At 40.3% G+C, this 25,330-nt stretch overlaps 2 protein-coding genes and 1 long non-coding RNA gene across 5 annotated transcripts in view; 1 reads left to right on the top strand and 2 right to left on the bottom strand.

The window, feature by feature from the left end:
• LOC102010528 (chromosome unknown open reading frame, human C4orf19) overlaps positions 1-553 on the bottom strand; it is an 88,437-nt gene extending 87,884 nt beyond the window's left edge. The window contains exon 1 of the mRNA XM_005392012.2: positions 263-553. The gene's annotated coding sequence lies outside the window, so the exon portion shown is untranslated. The remainder of the gene's footprint in view (positions 1-262) is intronic.
• A 3,168-nt stretch (positions 554-3,721) lies between these two features.
• Nwd2 (NACHT and WD repeat domain containing 2) overlaps positions 3,722-25,330 on the bottom strand; it is a 151,511-nt gene continuing 129,902 nt past the window's right edge. For both annotated transcript variants that reach the window (XM_005392014.2, XM_013518118.1), the window contains 4 exons: positions 23,067-23,270; positions 19,411-19,555; positions 13,609-14,198; positions 3,722-9,879 (listed from right to left, as the gene is read on the bottom strand). In XM_005392014.2, coding sequence (XP_005392071.1) covers positions 5,947-9,879; positions 13,609-14,198; positions 19,411-19,555; positions 23,067-23,270 — 4,872 coding nt within the window. In that variant the 3' untranslated portion in view covers positions 3,722-5,946. The remainder of the gene's footprint in view (positions 9,880-13,608; positions 14,199-19,410; positions 19,556-23,066; positions 23,271-25,330) is intronic.
• LOC102011056 lies at positions 9,975-23,168 on the top strand. 2 transcript variants are annotated; one of them, XR_262200.1, is made up of 4 exons: positions 9,975-10,083; positions 11,185-11,387; positions 19,067-19,227; positions 23,088-23,168. It is a non-coding gene; the product is annotated as an uncharacterized LOC102011056 (long non-coding RNA). The 2 variants fall into 2 exon arrangements; XR_262201.1 differs by lacking the exon at positions 23,088-23,168 and adding an exon at positions 21,986-22,208.

Genomic DNA, 25,330 nt, shown 5'->3' on the forward strand with positions numbered 1-25,330 from the left:
CGGGCTCCGGCCCCGCCAGCTCCACCTGCGCCTGCCCCCGCCGCCCGAGGCTGCAGTGCGCGGCGCCCGCGACCTCCTGCAGCGGGGCGCACTGAAGCGGAAAATCCCGGGCGCCCGACGGACACCCAGTTTGCTCGCCGTCCCTGCAAACTTTGGTGCCTCTAAAGTCGGAAGAAGAAAATTTCCTAGGAGTGGAGATTTAAGTGTGTGTGTCAAAGATGCACAGTCCCCCCGCCCCCCATTATCCCTCACCCGCGCGTACTTGGTTTCTGTGTTTCGTCATTTCTAGCTCGGGGCTCAGACCCGGTGTGCGCACTATCCGTCGCCTGCCGTCGTGGCTGGATGGCCCGAGAAGCACTGAGTGGCGACCTCAGTGATATTCTCAGGGGAGCTGCACATAATCGCCCGCGCCCTAAACTTCACGGTGGGAGTTCAGCGAACGCGGTCCTGTTCACAACCCTTAGTTCTGATCCACATCCTCTCCCCTGTCTCCATTTATTTTTTCCGGGGTGTTAGGACGTTGGGCGCGACACTCCATCCAATCTCCTGAGCTCCTACAGTGGAGACCTAAGTGGGCGGAGGGCTGGTTGCTTCATCCTAAAATTCCACTTCAGGCTTGGCGGTTCTTTTCACCTGCGCTCCAAAGCGCTCGCGGGACTTGCCGGGAAAATGTGTTAAGCAACTGCGCCATCTAGCTTACCCTCTTCCCGGTCTCCAGCTTACCCAGGGAAAGTAAGGACAAAACGGGCTGTGGGAGAAGCTACAGGCCTGAGAAGTATTTAAAAATGGGGCTGCTGCCCTTAGTTTTTCAGTGTCCTGTTTATGGTTCCAGCTGCACTCACAAGCATTTGCCACGCTCCGGGGAGGAAACTCAGTGATCTGGGCTGTCCCCTTGTTGTAGCACATGATCACTTTAAAGTGGTAGATTTTTGAGGAAAGTTACCTGTCATTTTAGAAGTTATTTTTGAATTTAAAAAATTGTGTGTCACAATAAACGACTTTTGTGCCCGCCTTCCAGCCGTCGGCCTAATAATATCCACAGAATATTAGCACACTTATCAAGCTATTCTGACCAAAAGGGCTTTGGGATTTGTCTTGGAGTTTTAAGCATGGCTCATACACTAGCAGATTCAGTATCATTCTACTTTGGTAAAACACAAATTCCTGGGCCCCCCTTCAGACATACTGATTCAGAAACGGGGTATGTGTGAAGAAATTTATGTTTTAACAAGTAATACACCACGCAGTTTGAACTGCTGCCCTGAGTGTGTTCAAACGAGTGGTTAAGCTAGGTCATTCAGGCTAGGCTGGTGCTCTATAAAGCCAGAAGTGCTGCTGCTATTTGTCACCCCAAAGTACCGGTGCCGTACAATTTTCATATTAACACACTACAACCAAACTCTTCACATGTTTATGCAGAGTAGAATCTATGTTCTGTGCAGTTCACTTAGAATGCCAAATGGAAATCTAAGAGAACTCTGGTAAAAAATAAAGAAAAACTTATGGTTTCTTGATGCCTTTTAGACAGGAAGCATCAGGATTTGCTTCGTTTTTTAGGTGTATTCGTGTTTTTATTGGGATATAAATTGTTTCAGACTAATCACTCAGGGAAGACAGAAAGCTAATTTACTTCAGTGGGTATGCCATTATAGTTCCAAATTTGTCAAATAGTTCTAAAAGAAATGAAAACTGCAAAAATTTATGGTATTGGCTTACGTAACCACAAAAACAACAGCAAAAATTCCACACCATTTTGATGTTGTAGTAAGTGGCCCTTGGTCTGTAATCCATCTGATCTGTAATCCATCTGATAAAGAACTGCCTGCATCATTCATCCCCAAATACCATTCCAACCAGGTCATTCTCTTTCTGAAAAATCTCTTTTCACTACTCCCTGTGACTACTTAAGAAATTCTAAAACTCCTGTGTAGCATCTGAAGTCATCCAAAATATACATCAACTCTCCATTTCTGCCCACGCAGCTTCCTTCTTCTGAAACGCCTTTCTGATATTGGCAGTGAAGTCCTACTTACCTGTCAGGCCTCAGTTGCCTCTCCTTGTTCATCCTTTTCAATTCCCAGGTGGAGTTAATTGTGCCTCTACTGTGTATTGTTAGTGCCCGGGTTTCGCTTTTATTAACAACTTTCTAATCACAGACTTGTACCTGATTTAGTTGCAGCTCTTCTTGATTGTAGCATCCTGGCCAGGAATCATGTAGAGCTAGTTTTCAATCTAGGGCATAATACATTGGAGATAGGAAGTACGCAGTATTTGTGGTACTATTGATTCTAGGAGGGAAAGATTTAAATAGCAAACTCTGAGTAGCTTCATGAAAGAGTGCTTGCATCACATATGCAGAGCCCTGGGTTTGATCCCTGCACCACAAAAGCAAAAACCTTTAACCTGAAAGATATAGATTGGAATCCAAGAAGGAATTTCCTGGCATAGGTAATGGAATAACTGTGTGGGTGTGTGTTTGTGTGTGGTGGAGAACTCTAAACAAAGGTTTTACCCATATATAGATGACAGTAAACCTGGCCAATTTTTTTGAACCTTTTGATTTTAAGTTTCCTTGAGAATGACTGTTTCTTGGTAACTAGGTACTGTATAAAGTTTTATCTGCTTACTGATTACTTCAGGTCTTCAATACTACCGTGACTGGAAAAAAATCAGATGTGTGTACATGGGGTTTCTCAGACCCAACGGTCTAAAAACATGAACCGGAGAAAGTCTTCCTTGGTCCTGGCCTCTCACCTGTAGGGAGTTTACAGGTGGAACCTCTTGGTCATGATCTTTCCCGTTTCCCTCTCCAGCCCCAGAGAGTAGCCCATGACCCTTGAACATAGAGAGCTTGTTTCTTGTTTTTCCGTTATACCTGAAACCCTAGAAGGCATAAGATATTTTGTTTACCTTTGTGTTCCTGAGAAAATGCTATTGTCAAAGGGAAAGAAATTGCTCATTAAGAAAGCACAACTGGGATGAGGGAAAGGAGAAAAGAAAGAAAGAAGGAAAAACATGTATTTATACACAAGATAGCTAAGATAATTGTACTACTAATTTCTATTGGCTTATTGAAGGGAACAGTTAATGTGTAATTGCTTGATCAATCTTGCATACCTATATTTGGTAATCTGAGCAACTACTTTGAAGATAACAATAAGTAATACAGCAACCATTGTTGATTTCCTGTCATCTTGTTTTGAAATTCTGTATTATTTTTATAGTTTTTGTGTTGTTTTTTGTTGTCTTTGTTCTTTTCTCTTTAAAATAAAAAAATGCATGAGAAGATAGTTACTGAGTGAGCTCATTAATTATTTCTGTATATGTGAAAATCCTGAGAGTTGGTAGCAACTTCCAGTGATCATCAAGAAACCAGGCTGATCTCTCATCTGCAAGTTGGAAAACAGCTTATAGGTCATTGTCCATGAGTGCCTCCTGGGTACTGAATATAGCCATTCATAATACATTGAATTCTTGTTCAGCTCTTTTCCCTGGCCCTTTGTGTCTAATTTTCTTCATCCGTGAAAATGGAATAATAACAGTACCCATCTCCAACGGCCATTCTGAAAACTGTACAGCTTAGCACATGCAAAACTCTGAGAACGGTGCCTAGTGCTCTTATAAGTATTCAGTGAGCATGGAAAATTATCACTGCTACTCAAGGTTTCTACTTCTGCCAAAGATGGGGAGAAAAACCAATAGCACACAAATCTAAGTGGTTTATCTTTTATTCATACAAACAATACATACACAAGACTATATTGTTTGAAGACTGAAATAATTTTCTAGCGTAACAACTCTGTAACAAAATTTAACTAAATGTAACATTTATGAAAATATAAATCTCTGATTGGGTAATTCTTCCCAACAATACAAAGTTTACATAAAAACATTCAATGTGAGCTATCAGTTGCAAACAAGTTAGGAAAAATCATTCAAGTCACTTGTTATACTCTATTGGCTTTTACATAGAACATTCACACACTACATTTAATCCACCTAGGAATATAGTTCTTAGAAATGTATGGCATGGAGGTCCAACTGATAATACAAGAGTAAGAAAGTGTTGCCCAAAGAGCTAAACAGCATTGACTCATCCAGTCCACTCCGGGTGATTGGTACATAGGTCTGAGCACTTTCTGGGCAACCATCTCCCTGGTTGCTAGCTAAACCAGGGGAACATACTGAGAAAAATCTTTCACTATGTAGTGGGGTATTTATGTCTTAATCACATCTTTGAATACTTATATAGTAAACTTCTTTCTAAAATGAAGTACAATTGATTTGGATTCTCTATATATCACTTTTTTTCCCCATTAGCATTAACAATCAAAATGTCACTATATGTTTTTCTCACATTATTCTCAAATATCCCCAACAGGGCAAGAGCAGAACCTATCACTACCTTTATTTTGTAGTCCACAAAAATAATACACTGGTAAGGTTAAAGATCTGGCTAGGGACCTATGAGTTCATGGCAGAATCGCACAAAAATGTTCCTTGTATTATTCTTATTAAAGTGACTGCCACTTTCAAAGAAAACCAAAGCAAACCACAACTACCAGCCCCTATGAAAAGTTATCCAAAGACATGCCATGTGGAAAATACTACAGGACAAAAATCACTTTCACTTTCTGTGTAACATTTTCTTTTAAATAGATGTAGTAGGTTTTAAAAAACGTCTGATATCATTTCATAGCTTCAGCTCTGAGATAGATAAGACTATAAAAGTCTTAGAAGAGTCCTCAGCCTGGAAGTATAACAGATAAAGAAGCATACATACAGTTTATAGAAGTAAGAAAGTGATTACAAACAGGGACGATAAAGAACCTTTGGACACCCTTAAGATTTATGGAATATTTTAGCACAAAGACAGGCATATTCAGTTTGTCCCAGAGTATTTGGTTATCTATCTGCGTTTTACACAGGAAAGAAGAGGAATGAGAGTAAGGCAAATGTCATCAGTATTTCTGAGATGGCATGTTAAGAAAGCTTGCTTTCTATTAAGAGATACTGCAGGGATTTAGGAAATAATTTATGCTCCCATACAACTGTCTCAATAGTACAGATTTTTTTTATTAGTACAATAGAAATGACATGTTTTGATCAAATTTGTAATGCCCATTCTGTACTTCTTCTTTACACTCAGCACAAATATGCATCTCAAAAAAGATGTGAAAAAATTGTGGCTTCTTATTAAATGTGTTCTTTTGCAGCCCCAGAAATAAACAGTTTAAAAATCATATATTCCACTATACAGAAACCCTTGCATGCATTTGTTGCAACTGTATTTTAAAGAAGACTGACTCTCTGTGTTCAGTAGCCCTAGGATAGCGGTAGTTAGTTCTCATCTCAGTCCAGTTCATGGTCTCACATTTCATGTTGTGTCTCTTGGGAACCTGGGAATATATCTGGGCATTTTTGTTACATGATTTTGCACCGGTAGACCCTTCCTCTGCAGACTAGGTTTACACAGTTGTCAGGATCAGAAAATGTAAAGAGAGATTAAGGCTGTGTTTTACTTATCACACAATCATTCGGAGTCCAACAGCTCTACTGTCCCCACGATTTCAACTGTTTTTTGTAGAACTAATGCCAGTCCGAACAGTCTACATGTAACTGTAGCCTCTCTCTTCTGAACCAAGAAAATCAACTACACTGCTTCTTATCACACAGCTAATTTTAAAAACTTTTATCCTCTCTCTTGAAGGTGAAATAGCCACTTATGTACCACCCCTAGAAATTCTCTAACAAAAAGTTGGCACCCAAAACTCATTCCACATTTCTCTGTGTTTCATGAACATGTTAACAAAACACTGCAATTCCAGCCTCTCTGCTGTCTTCTAAACAAATGAGTACTTTATCGTTTGTGATCCAGAAGACGCACTTTGTTTTTTCCCTATGTATGTGGATCATATATTTCCATGGAGCAGGATTAACATTTGGTCAGTTATCGGGGGTGTAACTGTGGCCCCTGGGTTCTAGGGCAGAGCACACCCGATCATAACAAGAGTTGTGTTTCTTCGAGGGTGTTGCTTCATTGGACTCTGAAGAGTCGCTCACTGTGATAGGGCTGTCTCTTGCAAAGACCTCAGTGGACTCTCTCCATAAGCAATCCACAGACATTTTAAAACAGTAACTGTTAGACTTTGGCCTGGATGTCTGGGTTGCGTTGCTGAAAATCTGCCTGCTGTTTGAAGTGGCGATCTTGATTTTCAGCGCGGCATCTACGCGGTCCACTACCGTGTATATCCCTATACTCCCATCGTCAAATCCCACAATGATGTTCAAGTGCCTCTGAGAAAGCGCAAGGAAAGTTGGTGTTTTGTACAGGGAACAAGCACCGATATTTTTGCCATCTGCCAGCCTCATTACAATTAAGCTGGATATCGCACCATTTTCATCCTCCTCCTCCCCATTTCGGAAACAAATGTATACCAGGTAGCGACCATCACGAGACAGCCTCTGCCGCCAGATGACTCCAGAGGCGTGAACCACCCTTAATTTACCACTGTGTAAATCTAGCACATTGATATTTTCATCTCCCCTGGATATAATGCCTAGCTTTCCATTGGGAGAAATTTCAAAATCCTCTAGATTTTTCAAGAAGTTGTTTGGAAGTTGCACGCATCGACAGATCACCTCATCCGTCAGGCTCCAGACGTTTACAGTCTCGGCTGAGGTGATAAACACGATGATGTCGGGACAGTCAGGGATCAATTTAAAATTCACAATGGTAGTACCGTCTTCGCAGCAGAATTTCTTGGTGATACTTCCTGTCCAAAGACTGACTGCCAACACTTTGCTTTTAGTCATTCCCACCACGAAGGTGTTCGCCGAGGTAATGAAGGCATTCTGCAGAGTGGTTAGGATGTTGCAGACCCTGTGGCCTGTGGCTAGTCTCCAAACCCTGGAGGCGTTTTCCTCACAGAGGGAAACCACAAACTGGTCATTGTGTGTAATCAGCAGCTGAGAGATTCTCTGCCCGTTGATTCGGAAGAGGTTTTCCCCACTGTTGGTGTGCCAGACATACTGGCTGCTTTTGTCGTCTGATGTCACCATTATGTCTCCTGCAGATGTTAACACACAGTGCTCAACTATTCCTTCATGCTTAAATACTGCTTCAATGAACCCACTGCTGAAGTTCCACTTATGAACACAATCAGAGCCATCAAGTGAGTAAATTATTTCCCCTCTGGCAGGCAACACCAGGCTTTGGATGGGTTTCCCAGTCTTATCTATGTTGGACATAGCTGTGATTATATCTATATCCCAAATAGAAAGAACACCACTAGTTGATAAAGACAGTAACATATTGTGGTGACTGGATTTCACCAACTTAACTATGGTACCTGAGATTTCCTGTAGGCTTGCCATGCATTGCCCTGTATCCCGTCTCCAGAAAAACACGGCTGGGGTGTTCTCCATGGTAGCAATAATGCAGTCTCCATTCTTGGACAGCACAGCAGATACAAAGCGTTCGTTGTGCTTGGCTCTGAACTTTTCAGCCACCTTCCACATTCCAGTATCTAAGAGTTCAATGCTGAGAGCCTTACAAATCAGAATTGCACTTTGGTCCTCTGAAAGTTCAATGGTGACCACCTCACTGTCTTCTCTTCTGCAGTCAAAGTCATCAGTCAGCTGGGGGTTGGAAATGTCTTCAGTATTCCAAACAGAAAGACTTCCCTCACTATCTACCATTACCATCTCTTGAGCTGTGTCCAAAATAAGAAGAAACTTCACAAACCCACCTGAAAACTCAGATGTCACAGTACATAGCTTTTCTCCACTCCCTAAATGAAATATGGTGGTAGTGTTTAGGTACTGTCCACAGAAAGCATGCACCCCATCCAGCGAGCACTGGACACAGGTCACTTCATACCAGCAGTGGAACTGGTAAAGAGGCCATCCATAGAGCAGATCAATGACAGTGACATCTTTGCTGGCCTCGAGCCAGGCAAGGGCATGGTGGACAGATAGTGTAAATCCATTGATGTAGGTAGAGCTGCTTCCATGTTTGGTTCCTTTGATTTCTACCTCAGAAAGGAGACAAGAATTGACATTGTCATAAATCAACAAGGTGTTATTTGTTGTAGCAACCACAAGGTACTTTTCATCACTTGTGAGCTTCATGCCTAGGATGACAGACTGGGCTGTAGTAATTTGCCTGAGGAGTTGGCGAGTTTCTACATCCCATGTGCTGATGGAACCATTTTCTAGAGCTGTGAGGACAGTGCTAGGGTTGCAGGTGGGCAGAATCTCTGTGACATGTAGGTGACTGGATGACAAGGGAAGACGCTCGGGACTGTATGTCACATCCATGGATGAATGCAGGGGCACAATGGAGCAATACTTGGGCCCATCTTTGTCGCATTCTAAAAGAAGGTGTCTCAGTTTGGGCAGGGAACTTACAACAGGCAGCAGTCTTTGCTGCAGCTCTGCTGACAGGGAGCCGGGAGATGCAATGACCTTGTTTTTGATGCCGCGGAGGGTGCTGGCCAGGAATTTTAGCTCCTTCTCTTGTGAATAATTATAAGCCAGCTCGATGTCTGAAAGCACTTTGTCAAACTGGCCAATTTTGATCATGGTATACAGCCAGCTGAAGTTCATGATGATGCCGTAAAGCAGGTCATCGGTTTTTCCACACCTTGTCAGGTGGTGCAAAAGCTCAGACATTTTCCGGTGATTGACGAAAAAGATGTCAGGTTCCAGTGGATTACACTGAAAAACCCAGGGCTGGTCTGGGGCCTGCCTGTCAAAGGAGGCCTGTTCCATGAAGTGTTTTTCTTCCTCAAGTAGGCTTCTATTTTCCAAGTCAAGGCAACCATTCAAGTAGGGGTCTTCAAGGCAGAAAGCTTTCCTCCGGCCCCCTGACCAGACCCCCAGGAAATAATCCGCCAGGATGGTGTGCATTTCACGCAGGTCACTGTTCTGCTGCAGGTACAGCTTCTGGGCTATAAGCTGCAAATGTCTGTTGGCCCAGACCAGGAGTGTGACGTTCTTCACGTGCCTTTCTATTAAGTACCCCGTGAGACCCTCCTTCAGCCTTGCGATGTACAGATAAGGTACTCTCAGGGGATTGCTGGGCCTGCTGTTTTCATTGAGCTCGTTCATGACGCTGTTGTCTAGGGCTAACACGTCCTCCAGTTCCATTTCACTCAAACCCATTTTGGCCATGGTAATGTAGCCAAGAGCCCTAGAGACTAGTTTCTGACCACACTTCTTCTCCAGGGACCAGAATAAATGCTCTATACTTTCATGAACAGTGACACAGAGAGAGGATTCATCAACGTCTTTGTGAGATCGCCAGTGTCTCACCTCCCTGAAGGTCAGGTTCACAAACATTGGCAGCGTGCACTTGGAGAATGCGTTGTTCACATAAATCTGCTGGCCTGATGTGACCTTCCTTTTGACCCGCAGCAGCTGGTGTTTGAGGACCTGGCTGCACATCTTCCTGTCCCGGGGAATCAGCTCGATGTAGTTGTCTTCCTCATGGATAAGGCACCTTAGTTTCTGTAGGATCCCGTGCTTGCTGGGCAGTGTGGAGAGGACTATCCGCACAAAGTGGGGAAGGTGAGCGGGGAGCCACCACAGCTTCCTGGCATCATCATTCTCTGACAGCTGCTCTAGGGCATCGAATATTATTACCAGAGGTCTCTGCAGTGAAGACTCATTCAAAAGGTTTATAAATAAATCACGGAGGTCATGGATCTTCTTAGGGTAGCTTTGAACCAGACACCGGTAGTTAACTGCCAACTGTTCACAAACACTTAGGAGGAGAGTTCTAAGGTCAGTACTCATGTCCGTTGTTCCGAGAAATCTCACAACTATTACTGGGTCAGATTCTGGTCCCGTGTCATCATGCAGCCAGCCATAAGCCTAAAAACATACAAGTGGAGTTTAGAACGGGGCTGAAATTCATGTGGTCGCAATCCAACATTCTCTCTCTTTACAGTGTTGTTCACAGACCTCTGGTAACATGAACTATGCAGACAGCAGCCTAGAACTGAGAAACAGACCCTCTGGGAAGGCCAGAGAGGTGTCACAAGGCTCGTGCACCAAAAACTACGGGTGACTCCTCAGGTAGTAAAATAGTAATGAGTATTATTTCAATGTAAGGAAATATTTAGCTCATAGTCTAAAAACTGCAAAGTTGTCCATGAAAGTGTAAATCTGAGTAGCTAATGTGTTCAGCTTTTCATCCATTTCTTGGCCCAGTCGTTGGCACATAGTAGTGGCACTTAGTGTTTAATGACTGGATTAAGTAATGATTTACAAGTTGTAATGAGTTAAATATTTTCATTAATCAAGAGCACATATCATATATAGCTGGTCAATTTTCCAGTTAATTAGAATGTTAATAAAATATTCAGTATTAAAATTATAGCTAATATCATTTTTATAATTCAGAGACATTTTTGTGGTGCTGTAGGGTCATGATTATGATTATTATTTTTCTTATAAAATCTTCACAATGCTGGTGAAGACAGTTTTGTTAGATGATGTGATTTTAACAATGGTTTGCTATATAAGCATGAAGTCCTCTGTCCTTACTGTCTCTCTGAAGGTCAGATGTGATTACAGTGCTGTTTATTTAAAGGGGAAACTGAGGACCAGGCTGGCTAAATGACATATTCTTTGTTTAATGGTCATCATGAGATGAAGGTGGAGTAGAAATCATATCTGGTTTTTATTCTAATTCTAATAATTTCTTTTCTTTTTTACACTGTGGTGTTGGAGATAAAATATATAATATATAAAGTACATACTAAATTTAGTATTTTTTTCTGTCTGAAAGGTCACAGATGAGAAGGTGTGTGATCAAATGAGTATTTTTTAAAGAGACAAAATCTTTTAGTAATCCCATGAATTTACGAAGGATACTCTTTAGAAAAGGAAGTATTTTTACACATTAGGATGTAAATTTATGAAACTGTGCTCCTCAAGAGAGAGTTCAGGTTAAGAAATAAAGGAGGAGATTAAGGCATGCCAATTTAACAATGACCTATTAAGAAAAATAAGCATTTTGTTGGTGTTTAGCTCCAACTTTGGAAGGTGGTTTCAAGAAAGATAATCTTGTCATGTCACCAGTGTTCACTGGTAGCAAATCAGAAGCAAAAGTTTGTTCCTACACTGACTGATCACGGTGATTACATGCACCCTCTTCCCTCCTGCCCACCACAGGTTACTGCATACGTCTGTGGAGAATGGCCCTACAACTGGTGTAAATAGAAAATGCTGGGTAACACAAGAGACCAAGACAATATGTTTGTCTGTCCTTACAAGAGACAACACGTCATAGGAGAATGGAAGTTGTTCTTGATGGGAGGCCAGTGATTCTCCTTAGAAGATAGGCAAGCAGAATATAGGAGGGGACCTAGAATCAGGTGAGGTTCTTCAAACAACCAGAACTGGACTGTGGATAGAGGCAGGTAATTGGACAAAGTATGTAGAGGATGGGGACCTCAGAAAGGTATTTCCCAAGTTGATGGACATTGCACTGTTAGTGCTCTGTGTCCCGCAGGCACTGTTTTCTGCATAGGCAAATCTGTACATCCCATATAATCCCTGACCTCTAGGGCATGCTAGAGCCCTAGAGGAAATGCATCACATGAACATTCACTTGGTCAAATTAACACTATTTTCTCCTGCTGGCCAGCCCACCAGGAGAAAAGCCCTGGAGTGAGAATGAAATGGAATATGTGAATATTAACTTATTCAAATTCAGTTCTCACTTATCTCTTATGGTGTCACCATCATGCTTACTTGGAATAATCCTGCAGTTCAAAGATACACAAACCAGTGCGTAGTAGCACACTCACATAAAGACACAATTTATTCTGATGTAATGGAATTCCTGCGTACAAGTTTACTGCCCCATCTTGTGCTCAGTTGAAGATGGGGGCCATATTTTATAACACAAAGATGAACACCAACTGGACCTGACATACTAAGGCATGGTAAATTAGCTCTTAAGGATTTCTCAAAGACAAATGTGGTATACCTGGTATTTGCCTATGAGTTTACTTTGGAACCTAATCCCCACATAAGGCATGATGGAGCAGGTCCTATTTTTGTCTTCAAGACGACCAGTTTGAGATTGTGTAGGACATGACAGAGAATGTGAAGTTTAAGAAAGCTCTGTTCTTAAGAAAGTAACCATAGAAGAATAATGTGGAGATTCTGAATTAGTGAATTAATGGTACAATTAATGCTAGAATTAATTCTGAGTTAATGCTAGAATAATAGAAACCAGCATACCAAGTATTATCAGGAAGTTAAAAATGGAGCCAGTTTAGCCCAGCATAGGTAGAGGAAGAAAAATAATAGATATTACCTTCCAAAGTAAGTTCCAGACCTTCGTGCAGGGCTGGAAAGGGAAGTTCTGAAGACCAGTTTAATGGAGATTGAGGATGAGAATATCATTCTATTTCTCACTACTTCGTCTCAAAAGAGGAGGTCAGAATGATGCTCATTCTTCACTTCTAGCCCAGGGGAAGGGGCTTCCATGGGCTCCTTACAGGGTGTTCCCTAAAGCCTGAGCGGCAAAGACATCTGGTGTCTGATGACATCTGAGAAACATGAAGGTCAGGTGGCAGGCTGGCTGGTCTGCCACTTGTGCACTTGGCAATGCATGGCCTGGCCTGTAGGTTGGTCAGGGTGGTTCTGATGTATCTAATCTGGGCCATCAGCAAGAGAGAGATGTTTGCTTGCTCTGCCTTTTCCACGCCCTGTCTAAGGAGCGTGCTGGGCTGTGAGAGGATTTTGGCAGAAAGACATTGGAACTGCATTGCTTGACGTCTAGGAGGTGGCAAAGTAAAAGAGTTAGAAAAAAAGATGCACTGTCTTGTAGTGAGAGGTGTTCTGCAGGGCTCAGGTGGGATTTTCAGGAGAGAAAGAACTTTTGGAAAACCATGAAAATGCCTCAGAAGAGATGAGAGGTAGCTTTAAACACCACATAAGGACAAGGAATTCAGCGCTAAGCTCACAAAAACACTGGTTATGTAGGAACCTTCTGATTACCTTCCTTTCCCTGTATTGCCTACTCTAAAAACTGATAGGGTCATCAGTGTGGCTGAGGTCAGGAGAGGAGGGAAGGAAGAGCGACATGGACAAAAAAAGAAGCTGGCCATGTCCCCACTGCCACTATTGATGCCTGGCTTATGCCAGTCCTCAGCTGGGGGCAGAAATGCAGGCTGAAGTTTTAATTATCACCTTAGAGTGATCTAGTGACTAGAAGCAGAGAGAGGGCTAGATTCCTTGAAGTGGATGAAAAGAGGTCTTGGGATCTGTCCTAGTTTTCATCCAAATGGGGTGGAGGAACTAACCACACAAGAGTTTGATCAGTGAGAAAAAGAAATTAGGTGGATTTGTAGCTGCACCCCATGAGTCTTGTTCTCCCAACATAGCCAACAAAAAGAAACACAGAAGTAGTCATTCCAAAAGACTAATATACCAACAAAAAGAAACACAGAAGTAGTCATTCCAAAAGACTAATTATGATTCAGGTAGTACACAGGAAATGGAAATGGCTGCATCAATTTATTCTTTTCTCCTAAGAAAGAGTTTTTTGCAAATATTCGTAAATGAGAAAGAACAGACTTTTACCTTCTTTGCTACTTCAGCTAGCAGAAGGGTCTTTCCAGTGCATGGTCCACCATATATGATAAGAGGGTTGATGTGCCCTGTCTTGCTGGGAAGGATGTATTTATGCACAATGTTCAGAGCCTCACACTTGTACTCATAGAAGGAAGCATATGTCTTACAAAGTGATGAATGCTGAAGGATCTCATCGTAGAGCGTATCAGTTTCCGTATCAAAATTTTGTTGTACTGTTGCTTGAATTATATCAATCATGTCCTCATAAAATTGCTTACCAAGTCCTTCTATGTAATGATTTTCTATTTCTTGGGAATAGCCCAGTTTCATGTCACAATGAGTAACAGATGTGTACACTCTTAAGTTAGATGATGCCACTATGGTAGGAATAAATTCATCCCTGAGTTTGATCAGCTTCTCTTGAGCTTCTGGGTCACGAATGATCCTTGGTTCTGTTCCAGTTATATCCATGTATTTCCCCATCTCTGGGATTTTCACAAAGCGCTCAATATTAGCAATTTTCCTAATGTAGCAAACACACTTCTTTAGGAATGCTGGAGTCTGCTTGCCTAGAGCAAAGTCAAACTCGTCCTCAATAGCTGGAAAAAAAATAAGAGACAGTTTATTGCCATGAACAAAGGAGCAATGTGTTCACATTCCCAATACACAGATCTTAGTTATTGGTGGTAGGCTGTTTCACCTATGAACTGTAGTGGAGTACTCTCTTTTCTTTTATTCTCCCAGTAATGGGAATTGACCCAAGGGCCTTGTCCATGCCAGGCAAATGCCATACCACTGAGCTACATCTTGAGCCCTTAGCATTATTTCTGAATTTTTAAACTCCTTATTTGTCTTTTCCTGAACAGCCTGGAATCCAGAAGAATAGATTTGTAGCAAAATTAGTTAATTTCCTCCTTGATGGAAGGAAGAGGTCAAACATCAGCATAAGAAAGAAAGCATACCAACTTACAGTTGATATTTTTAAGTTGCTCGCTAGTGTCCCTCTCCTACTTCAGTTGTTCTAACAGTGCAAAAAGGGCAGGGACCAATTGGGACCAGGAAGGAAACAGGAGGAGGCTGAATGACAGCAGCCAGTTTGCTAATTCTGTGTTATTTATAATCTGGCTTCTCCATTTTGTTTGAAGTATACTGTACCTGGGACCATTTATGTTCAAATATAAACATAAAAGCATGCTTTAAAACAAAATATAAACTGATTGGGGTGGTACATGCTTATATTCCCAGCATCCAGAAGGCTGAGGCAGGAAGACTGTGAGTTCAGGGCCAGCCTGGGCTACCTAGTGAGACTGTCTCAACAACAACAATTACATCACATTCTGAATACTGAGTGAAATAAAATTTCCTTTGTAATTGTTAAATTCCTAACATCCATCAGAAAAAGCACAGGAAAATAACCTAGCATAGAATGTTATTTCCTCTAAATTAAGCCATATGTGGCTTACAACAATATGCTTACACACAAGTACATTTACATTATAAATCATTTGAAGCCGCTTCAGAACATTAAAGCCAGCAGTATTTCAAAGCTGGCTGCTGACCTCCCTCATGCCCTTTCCTCTTTTTCCCCTTCATCCAGTTGGTCTTCATTGAGCACAAACCCTGTGCCAGCATCCTGCTGGTTGCTTAGGACACACTGGGGAGAAAAGCAGACAATACTGAGGGGAGAGGCAGTCTGGATCACCACAGACTGAATATTTGTGTTTCCTCTGCAAATCTGTGTGTTGTAACCTAAACCCCCAGATACTAATCCAATCAGGGCCTTTGCTAGGTGATGAGATCATGGGGGTGAATCCTTCATGAATGAGACTAATGCCCCTTACAAAAGAGTTTAGTGCCCTTAAACAAGGGGCCTGGCCTAATTAAAGCTCTGTTGGAGGTAAAACAGAAGCAGAAATCCAATAATAACACCCTTGACAACCAAATATTGGAGAAAAATTCTATTACTCAATCATCAACCTCAATTGTTATTAATGAGACACTGCCTTCATCTCAATCTAAGATTAAGGGTTGGCTTTTATAATCAATATTTTGCAGACCTATTAACATGGAAGCTGATGATATTATCTGTTAAATTTAACAGACACTCTGATCTGCAAAGTCACATCTTTATCTTTGCTCATGTCTCTCCTTGTGAAGAAGCAATGAGGACACATCATCTACCAACCAGGAAGTGGGTCCTCAAGAGACATCAAATACGCAGGCACTTTAGTCTTTGACTTCCACGCTTTACAAATTTCTGTTGTTAATAAGCTACACAGTTTATGGTGTTCTTTTATGTCAGCACCAGGGAGTTAACACATGGAGTTTACAGTTCAGTAGAGGAGAACAGATATCAGTTCTAGGTTCCCACAAATATGACTGTCCTTAGTCCCTCAACAGGGAAGAACATGGTGCAAGAGAGCAAGCAGACAGGGTTCGAAGACACTTGGGGAAGTCACAGAAAGCTTTTTTTGGAAACTTCTGGCTGCGCTTGATAGCAGCAAGGTGGGGAAAGGGCTCTGAATACACAGGGTTGGTTTGGTCAGAAATTTAATACATTCCAACGTAATGGCCACAACTTCAATGTCAAGCAAAGACTAAAATAGACACATATCTATTCACTAAAGTATGTATTAAGGAATGTTATTTTAAAAAATAACTTTTAGTAGAACTTGTGATATTTTTTTTCCATAGTGATAACAACCCATAAAAGTTTCTGATTCAAGTGAAAAAGACATGTTTATAGCCAACTGTGATTAGGAAGTTGTGCCATGTGCATCAGGATATTTTAACAAATGATTTTTATCAGGCAAGCTGATTAAGGAAGCTTGGTACAGGGTTTTATATGACATGTGTCTACCTTTCCTTTTGTAGAAGAATAAATACATGTTCCAGGGTAGACTGGATGTGAGAAATATAGACATACGAGCTGGTGCACAAAGCACATTCAGCCCATCTCTTTTCCAGCAATTTGCAGGCACACTGGATTAGCAGACTGCCTCGCTCTCCAATGGCCAGGGAGAGAAAGGAAGAGGTCCAACTATGGATCTGACCAGGATGCCTGATGGTCAGACATACACAGTGCCACTGGGACTCCCGGCAAACAACTCAACTGTAGCCTTATATGTGTCAATCAGGATTTTGGGACATAAAAAGAGATATGGATAAATTGGAAGCCTGGTTGTGGTGGGGAGAAAGAGTTTGTATACAGAGTGCCTAGAATGATTCACATTTAGTAAATAAACCTGAGTAAGTGATACGATGCAAGTTAACTCTATAGAGTGTTTTCTGGAGGTGAGGTGGATCCTCATGATTTTGGGGACCTGTCATAACTGCTGCTACAGTTTGGATTTGGAACATGCTTCAAAGGCAAAGATGTTAAAGACTTCCTCTCCACAGTGGTGTAATGGGACATGGTAAAACCTGGCAGAGGTGTGGCCCAGCAGGAAGTGTTAGGTCACTAGGGCTTGCTCTCAAATGCGACAGTGGGACTCCTGTTTCTCCCTCTTTTTCTTTTATTCTTGGCTATGAGGTAAACTATTTTCCTACTTGCTGTCACCATGATATGTGGCCTCACCACTGACTCAAGAGCAGTGAGATCACTGAAAGCTCCATAACTGTCAGACAAAATAAACCTTCTATCTCCTTAAGTTTATGACCTCAAGTGTTTGTTATAGTATCAGAAAGCTGACTAATGGAATTCTTGATATTTATGTACAAATATTAAATTTTCCCTTCTCCTTACTAAAATAGTATATTTGTTTTCTGTCTTTGCACTTTCCTTAAAATACAACAATTTAGTAAGTCATAGTAAGTTTAGTAAGGTTAGTAAGTCATCATCCTGATGAAGGTAATACTGGGGACAGATTTCTGGCCCTCGAAACTATCATCTGTGAGACATTACCCTCTGTATTATTCCCAAAGCCACTCAATTTTGACACCCACAGAAAGGTACTGGTTTCAAGTCTAATCTATTTCTCTTTTCCTATTGCTTAAACAGGTAAAGCAGAAGAAAAACTATATTCAAATGAAAAGATAATATACTTTTATAGTTCTTTCTCATGTTCCTATTTTCAAGATGTCTGAAACTATTACAGAATGTATTACATCTATTTGAAGCAGTTGGCATTCCACCAATTTTGATTATGATAAAAATTTGGCATGATCTCAAAATAAGCTTGAAATGTGCAAGAAATAAAAAAAATCACGAGTATGTGTATCTTTAGGAAATGTCATTCCAAATGGAGAAGAGACAATTTGCAGTAGTTCATATGAAATGATTAATCTGTGTGGCTATTATCCACGTGGACAAGTTCTTTAGAATGGATGAAATTTCAGGACAGTGCTTGCTGATGAGGTACTTACTCACTTGAGCTGCATGATTGTAAGAGGATGCCTTCCTCACATGGGTGCTTTTATGGAAAGGACAGAAAAGCTTTGCTCTGAGCATTTTTCAAACACAGCATATTTTTAGAAAAGGGTGGTTTTATCATTGATAAAGATGAACAGCCAGTGCCTCAAAAATGGATCAAAAGGTACCAAACAAACAAGCATATAGATTAACCTCTATATTCTAGAGATATGTAATACTTTTTTCTGAGAATTTTATAATTTTAGGGAGACATAAAACAATGTGCATTTTTTTGATAGCTTCTTTTTGGAATATGTCAAAAAGTATGTGAAATACATGCAAGCATGCTTCAAGTATGCTTAGGTTTTTACACATATTTTGTCATACCATTTGAAAACCTGAAAACGCAACTACTACTGTTTCTTCCTCAATAATCTTTTACTATCAACCTTCAAAATGAATGCTACACTGCAGGTCTGATTGCTTTTACCAGTACTATTTGTTCTCCAGAAATGATGACACCTTCAGGTCTGTGGTTTTCTGTGCTTCTTCTAATATGAAGCCTGCTTTCCAAGGCTAGAAAGGCTGACAAGGGAGTCTTTGCTCAGAAGCTGGGAAAACTTTTGTTAATGTTAAATTAGAACTCGCCACTCCTTGCTCACACCTTCCTGTGCCACCTAGAATAGAAAATGAAGTTCTCTAATGTTGGCCCGTGCTCACCTTACTGCCTTATCTTTCTGTCCCTGACCCTGGCTACTAGACTTTCTTTCTCTAGTGGAATTTGCTAAGCATGTTCCAGTCTCAGTGACCATGAACCTGTCTGGGATTCTCTACCCTAGACAGGCAAGGCACTGTGAGCTCTGATCTCTTCTGCTATTGAGCTCAAAGGTCATCTCCTTATTGCCCACAATATCTGCCAGGATTCTTCAAGAGTCACTAGAATCCTATCACTGTACTTTATTTTATTCAAAGTACTTATCATTTCTGAAGAGATCTTGTTCATTTACTTGATGAATTAACTATCGTTTATTTTCCTCTACCAAAAAATAAGTTCCAGAAGAATAAAGAGATCTTGTTGTTTTTTTTTTTTTTTTTTAATCCCTGTCATCTCCTCAGTGCTTGGCACAAAGTAGGGCAAATGTCCATGAATGTGAGCTGGGCGCCTCGGTGAATGAATGAATGAATAGCAAAATGAAGAAACACAGTAGAATCTGGTCTGTCAGACCCAGCCACTTCCGACTTCTTTCAGAATCACACTCTCTGGAGAAGCCCTCAAGGTAAGGATTTTCTATGAGCTGAAACAAGGGAACACTTGCTTCTTCAGGACATGGAAACATTTAGAAACATTACATTTGCCAGGCAGTAAATGCAATTAAATTTATAGAGCCTTAAAAGGGATGCAATGAACTCATCTATTCAACCGTGTATTCCATAGTTTACTGAGGATGTGCGAAAATTACCTGAGAACAGGTACCTCTTAGCTTGGCTGTGTTTCATTTTACCCTTTTCATGTAACAGTTTGACTGCAGCCTTAAATATCATCTTAATCTCATCCGCTATCTCTTGCCATGGCTTCTCATTTTCAGCGTTTCCAGGAGGCTGTGGCTATGGAAAGGTAAAAGTGAAAAGTTATTTATAAAATTATCAAAGAAAAAACAGTATTTAAGAGCAAGAGAATTCCTCTTACTTGAAGGCCTACTATGTGCTGATAGTATAACAGGTGCTCTACAGTGTCTCATTTCATCTGTCTAATCCTAACCCTAACCCTAACCCTAACCTTCTAAAACATTCTGAAATAAACACCTTCTTTTTAACATTGTAGGTGTTAGCTATTTTATCCCATCGATGGGAAAGAGACTAGTGCAGGAGGTTACAATTTAATTGTTTTTAGTTGCTTCTGCCTCACTGGATTTGATAATCTACTAGGATATAAAATGAGAGGATTGCCTACCAAGAAAGGAACACTTACATAGTCTTGAGGATAATCTTATTCATATATACCACAACAACTTTGCAGAAATAGCATATGGAGCCTGGGGAATAGTTTACATTTCCCTAAAGGATCACAGAAATAAATGAAGGTGGAATAAATAAAGCCAATTAAATGGTAACATATAAGCAAATGCCCCCAAACCACTGTGGAAACAAAAAAACACTTTGCCAAAAAAACCATTTTCCTTTGCTGTGCAAACCAGTATCTTGAAGTTTCACACTGTTTGCTATCTATATTACCCCTAGCATATGTAACTGGGGAATGAGAAATAATATTTGTATAGAGAGTTACTCTGAATAATGCATGTAAGAAGAAGAAAAAAATCAAGAATACCGATGTGGTTTCATACTGCACAGAGAACATGCTTTATGTTTTTTTTTTTTTTAATGGAAGACTTCATTTTTTGAGACATGGGCTCACTGTGTTGCTTTATGTTTACTATTTGAAAGTCAAATATACAAGGTCCTGAATATACGAGGACCTGGTGCTAACTGACTGCTCTCCTCCCCTTGAAGCTGTTGTGGGACTGATTTTATCAAGGATGCGCTCCTTTAGAAGGATAGATATTTATGGCTTAAAGAAAAAATGTCCCTCAACGTTCTATGCAAAAATTCTTCCTCACTTCCTCCTTTATTTTAATTTTAGGGGACACACAGTAGATACACTTTGGAACCAAGGAAAACAACAATAATATTTCCATTATATTTAGCCATGAATCAACCTTACAGCATGATTCAATAGAAGGTACAAGAACATACATTAATTGTTTGACATATTAAAGGAGACATATCAAATTTTAAAAAGAGACCATAAAAATATCTAGATTTTAAAAAGGATTAGTTCTACAAATACCCCTCCAAAACAACTTCCTTCCCCTAAAAGACCACATAGAAAACCTTTCACAAAATAAAAATTTTAACTGTTGAATTTGGAAACTCACTGTATGGACAGAGTACATACACCTAAAAAGTATTGGTGAACCAGAAAAAACATCTGAGGTAATCTTCTGGGAAACAGCTCAGACATAAGGATATGGAATATAGAAGATAATTAAAAAATGTGAAAGACATACTGAAACTGCCCAGCATACACCAAAATAAAGAGCAAAAATGAAAGAAAACAGAAGAGGAGAACTATTTGACAAGATGAGGGTTAAAAGTTTAGGGAACTGATAGGATATGTGAATTCACAAATAAGGCATGACATATGATAATCAGAGTAAATACAGATATTGTTTAGAAAAACGGGCTAAATAATATTTCAGATAAATAAATATTGATACAGTTTATCACTCACAGGCTTTCACCAGTAGAATTCCCAAAAGATATTTTGGGAAAAAAAACCCCAGGAAATGCTCAAAAGAGAGGTGCTAATAAGAGAGGCAAACCAAACACCTGCAATTTTCTTAGCTTTGGACTTACCTTTTACAAACATGTTAAGGTATATAGTGTAATGTTTTGATACATGTACACATTGTGAAATGATTACCACTGTCAAGCTAGCTGACATGTTCACCACCTCATATAGTTACTCTTTTGTGATGAGAACACTTGAGATCTACTTAGTCATCTCATAACCAAAAGTTTGTGCCTTTTGACCAATATCTCTCCATTTCCCCACACTTCAGCCTCTTTTAAACATTTTTTTACCCTGTTACCCTGAGTTTAACTGCCCCAGAGTCTACATATAATTGAGACCATAGAGTGTCTGTCATTCTGTGGTTGGCTTATTTCACTTAGCAAAATGTTTTCTGGGTTAATCCATACTGTTGCTAATGTTAGGATTTTCTTTTTAAAGTGTAAATAATATTTGCTTGCATGCACGTGTGTGTGTGTGTGTGTGTGTGTGTGTGTGTGTGTGTGTACATCACCGTGAGTACTGCTACAGTGAACATGGGAGTGCAGATGTCTGTTCGAAACGGTGATCTTCCTTTGGATGTATATCCACACTTGGGATTGCTGTGTCAGAAGGTAGCTCTGTCACCAAACAGGCTCTTAAACCCTGAAAATAACTGCTTTTTCCAAATCTGTGCTCTGTTTCAGACCAGTTACCCACCTAGCCAGTGACATAAACACCCAAGACTTCACCGGATGCCATAAAACCACGCAGTATAGACCTGGACAAAGCTATGTCAATCATAAGAGACATCCTGTTGGGCTGCTGTTTACACATCATAGTCTCCTAAAACTCCCACTGGCCAGGGCCATCTTGGTCTGGTCCATTTCTGACCCAAACTGAAACTGGCCCGTGTAAGCATTAAAAGAGAGCAGTTCCACATGTCCTGGATGGATCTCATTTCTCCCCAGAAAAAATCATGATGAGTTCTCCTGCTCATTAACAAAAATCCTTTCTTTTCTCCCCTTTCTCTTAAAAGGACCCAATCCTTTGTTCAGGTAGTATGTTTTTTTGTGAGAGTTACTCCTCCCAGCTTTTCCTACCGTGGCCAAAAAAACACTTTCCTTTGCTGTATAATCAGCTCTGTTTTGTTACTGGTTTCACAATTCTGAGAGGAAGAAAGCATGTTGTTCGTGTCAGAAACGGGTACAGTTCAATTTTGTGTGTGAGTGAGGGAGTGTGTGTGAATGTGTGTGCACATGTGAGGTGCTGGGGATTGAAGCAGAGAACGCTGCCACTCAGCCATATCTCTATCCCATTTCACTTTTCTTTTTTTGAAGAACTGCTCTACTGTCGGCTAAGTCGCTGCACAAATTTCCAGTCCCACCTCCTCACCAGCACTTCCCTTCTGACTTTCAGGGTGGTTTTGATTTGCATTTCCCCAATGATTGGCATGAATTCAGTTGTTAAAAGAAATTTTAGGGGCTACAGCAGAATAGACTTTCCATCTACTGTGTCTTTTCAGAAAGAAACTTACCCCTGGACAACATCGACAGTTTAGAGAGATGGAGAGAAGGGGACTTACTGCATTTTTAAAAAATTTTAAAGAGAATTTAAAAAAAGAACAATAGCAAAATGCCAACAACACAGACAAAAACAAACAAAGCAAAAACAGTATGAATGATACAGGGTTTCAGAACAAAACGATAGGTATTGACAATGGTTGTTATATTACATATTTTTATCTTCATCGAAGCTGGTCAGATTACCAGATGTAAGCATACTTACTGCATTTTTATTGCTTCTCAGCATTTCCGATTTGGGTCTGAGGTAATAAGCTGCTGGCACAGAGTTCTCATCCCGACAGTACCACTCTTCCAGTAATTTGGTCTCCAACTTCGCCTCGATGGCAGCATCCAAAATCATCTCAAACTCCGAGGCTTCGACTTCTCCAGGAATTCGGATGTTCCCATATTTTTCACCTAATAGTCCCTGTGTATTAACAAGAAAGTTCAGTTTAGTGTATCACCAAGAAAGTTTCAGTGTTCACGGTATGTGGTCACTCAATAAATATTGATAGCAGGATCGTTGCTGTACCGGATTTCTCTTTTAATCACAGTAGATACTTGATTTCCTGAGTAAAATGAGGTCCGTTATAATTATAACAAATTATTCAATATATTGAGAAACTTGTATATCTCACCATAAAATGGAAAATACAGAATTTTTGTAACAATTTTACCTTCTTAAATCTTGCAAGATACAGCAAAAGCTGGTCTATGCTGAGATTTGTTTGTGACAGATAAAAATAATATGCTGCATCTTACAAAATATTAAATACATAAATTTAAAAAATTGCTCTTCCAAGAGTTGATTATGGATCTGGGTGAGGTGGGTCATGCCTATAGCCCCAACAGTCAGAAGGCTGAGGCAGGAGGAACGAGAATTCAAGGCTAGCCTGGGCTATATAGTAAGATCTTGTCTCAAAAAGGGGGACAGGGAAGGGGATGGGAGGAAGAATAGTATTTTAAGTTCCAGATTCGTACAGGTACAAGGGCAGAAGTGTGATATCATTGAGTATGTGATACTACTAACCTTAATGACCACCTAAAACAAGAATGTAAACAAGACAGCTTCTACTAAATTGGCAGCCCCACAAACAAACAAATACTAAAAAACACATGCTCAGAGCTACATGAAAAGTATGAAAAGATAACCATACACTGTTTGTCGGCCTGTGAAATGATCCAGCATTTCTCTGTATAGGGTCTTCTAGCAACAGCCTAAGAGCTTTACAAATCTATATACATTTTGACTTGACTTTTTTTCTTCTGGAAATTTGTCTTTAGGAAATAATTAAGAATGTAAATATAGACAGCGGAATATTTTTGCTAATTCTGTTTAAGCATGAAAAAAATTGGTATGACAATTTAAATATCCAGCAAAAAAGGAACATTTGAGTAATTACGATCCATCAATTTAAAGTATGTACCAAATTATGTTGCATAGCTATACTGACTTGGAAAGATGTTTGTAAAGTATTATTAAGTGAAAGAGTAAGTTACATAGCAGTCTGTATGATCCAATGATTTATATATATGAGGGAAGTGATATAATATGTATACATGTAGACACAAAAATACATATACATGTAACATAAACAGCAGAGACCATCAGGCTTGTGTAAAGGCAAAATGGCATGGAATTCATTGTGCTTGGGTTCAAGCAGAGAGTATGTAAGACCTTCTGACCTGAACAAAGAGAAGTGTGTCCCTTTTATAGGGATGGAGGGAAGGCAGGGGACCTTAGGTGGGAAGATCCCAATGAACACCTGTGGTTAAAGTTTTCTGGCAATCTTGCACTCAGTGGGCAGAGTCCTTGGAAGTGTCCATTGTAAATTTTTGGGTGTCTCCAGATGTCTCCAGGACCTGCAAACTTCCTTGTCCTATCTTACTTCCTTTCCTGTGTTTGCCAATGGCAGCCTCAGTGCTGAGCTGAGTTCCCTACAGCGAGCAGTGCTGCTGCTGACAAGCAGGCTGTGGGCTGGGAAAGTCAGGCCAACTTGGAGACTTACAATACATATGACATACATATATATACATATATATATAAGCTAACATAATTATACTTTTAATTGCTTTTAGTCCATTGATAAGATCGATTTGTGCTTATATTGGTTGATTACTTTTGCGTGCCTACGTCTTGTAATCTGAGCAACTACTTTGAAGACAACAATATGCAGTATGTTAACCATTGTCAATTTCTAATTATCCTGTTTTGAAGCTCTGCATCACTGTTGCTTCTTCCAGTAGTTCTCAGATGTGTTCTGGGATCAGCAGCAACAACCATGTTTTGGACTGGTTAGACATGCAAATCTTCAGGTTCTATCCTGGAGCTCCTAAATCTTTAGGTTCCATCCTGGAGCTTCTGTCTTACATTATAGAGGTGAAACTATCATTATAGAGGTGAATGGTCTGTTTTAGCAAGTATAAGAAGCTTTCCGTTTAATCTGTAGGCATCTTCTTTCTTTCTTCCTATTGATTTGTACCTTT

Source organism: Chinchilla lanigera, unplaced genomic scaffold (assembly GCF_000276665.1).
Source record: "Chinchilla lanigera isolate Chin_1 unplaced genomic scaffold, ChiLan1.0 scaffold00042, whole genome shotgun sequence".
In the NCBI taxonomy this organism is placed as follows: Eukaryota; Metazoa; Chordata; class Mammalia; order Rodentia; family Chinchillidae; genus Chinchilla; species Chinchilla lanigera.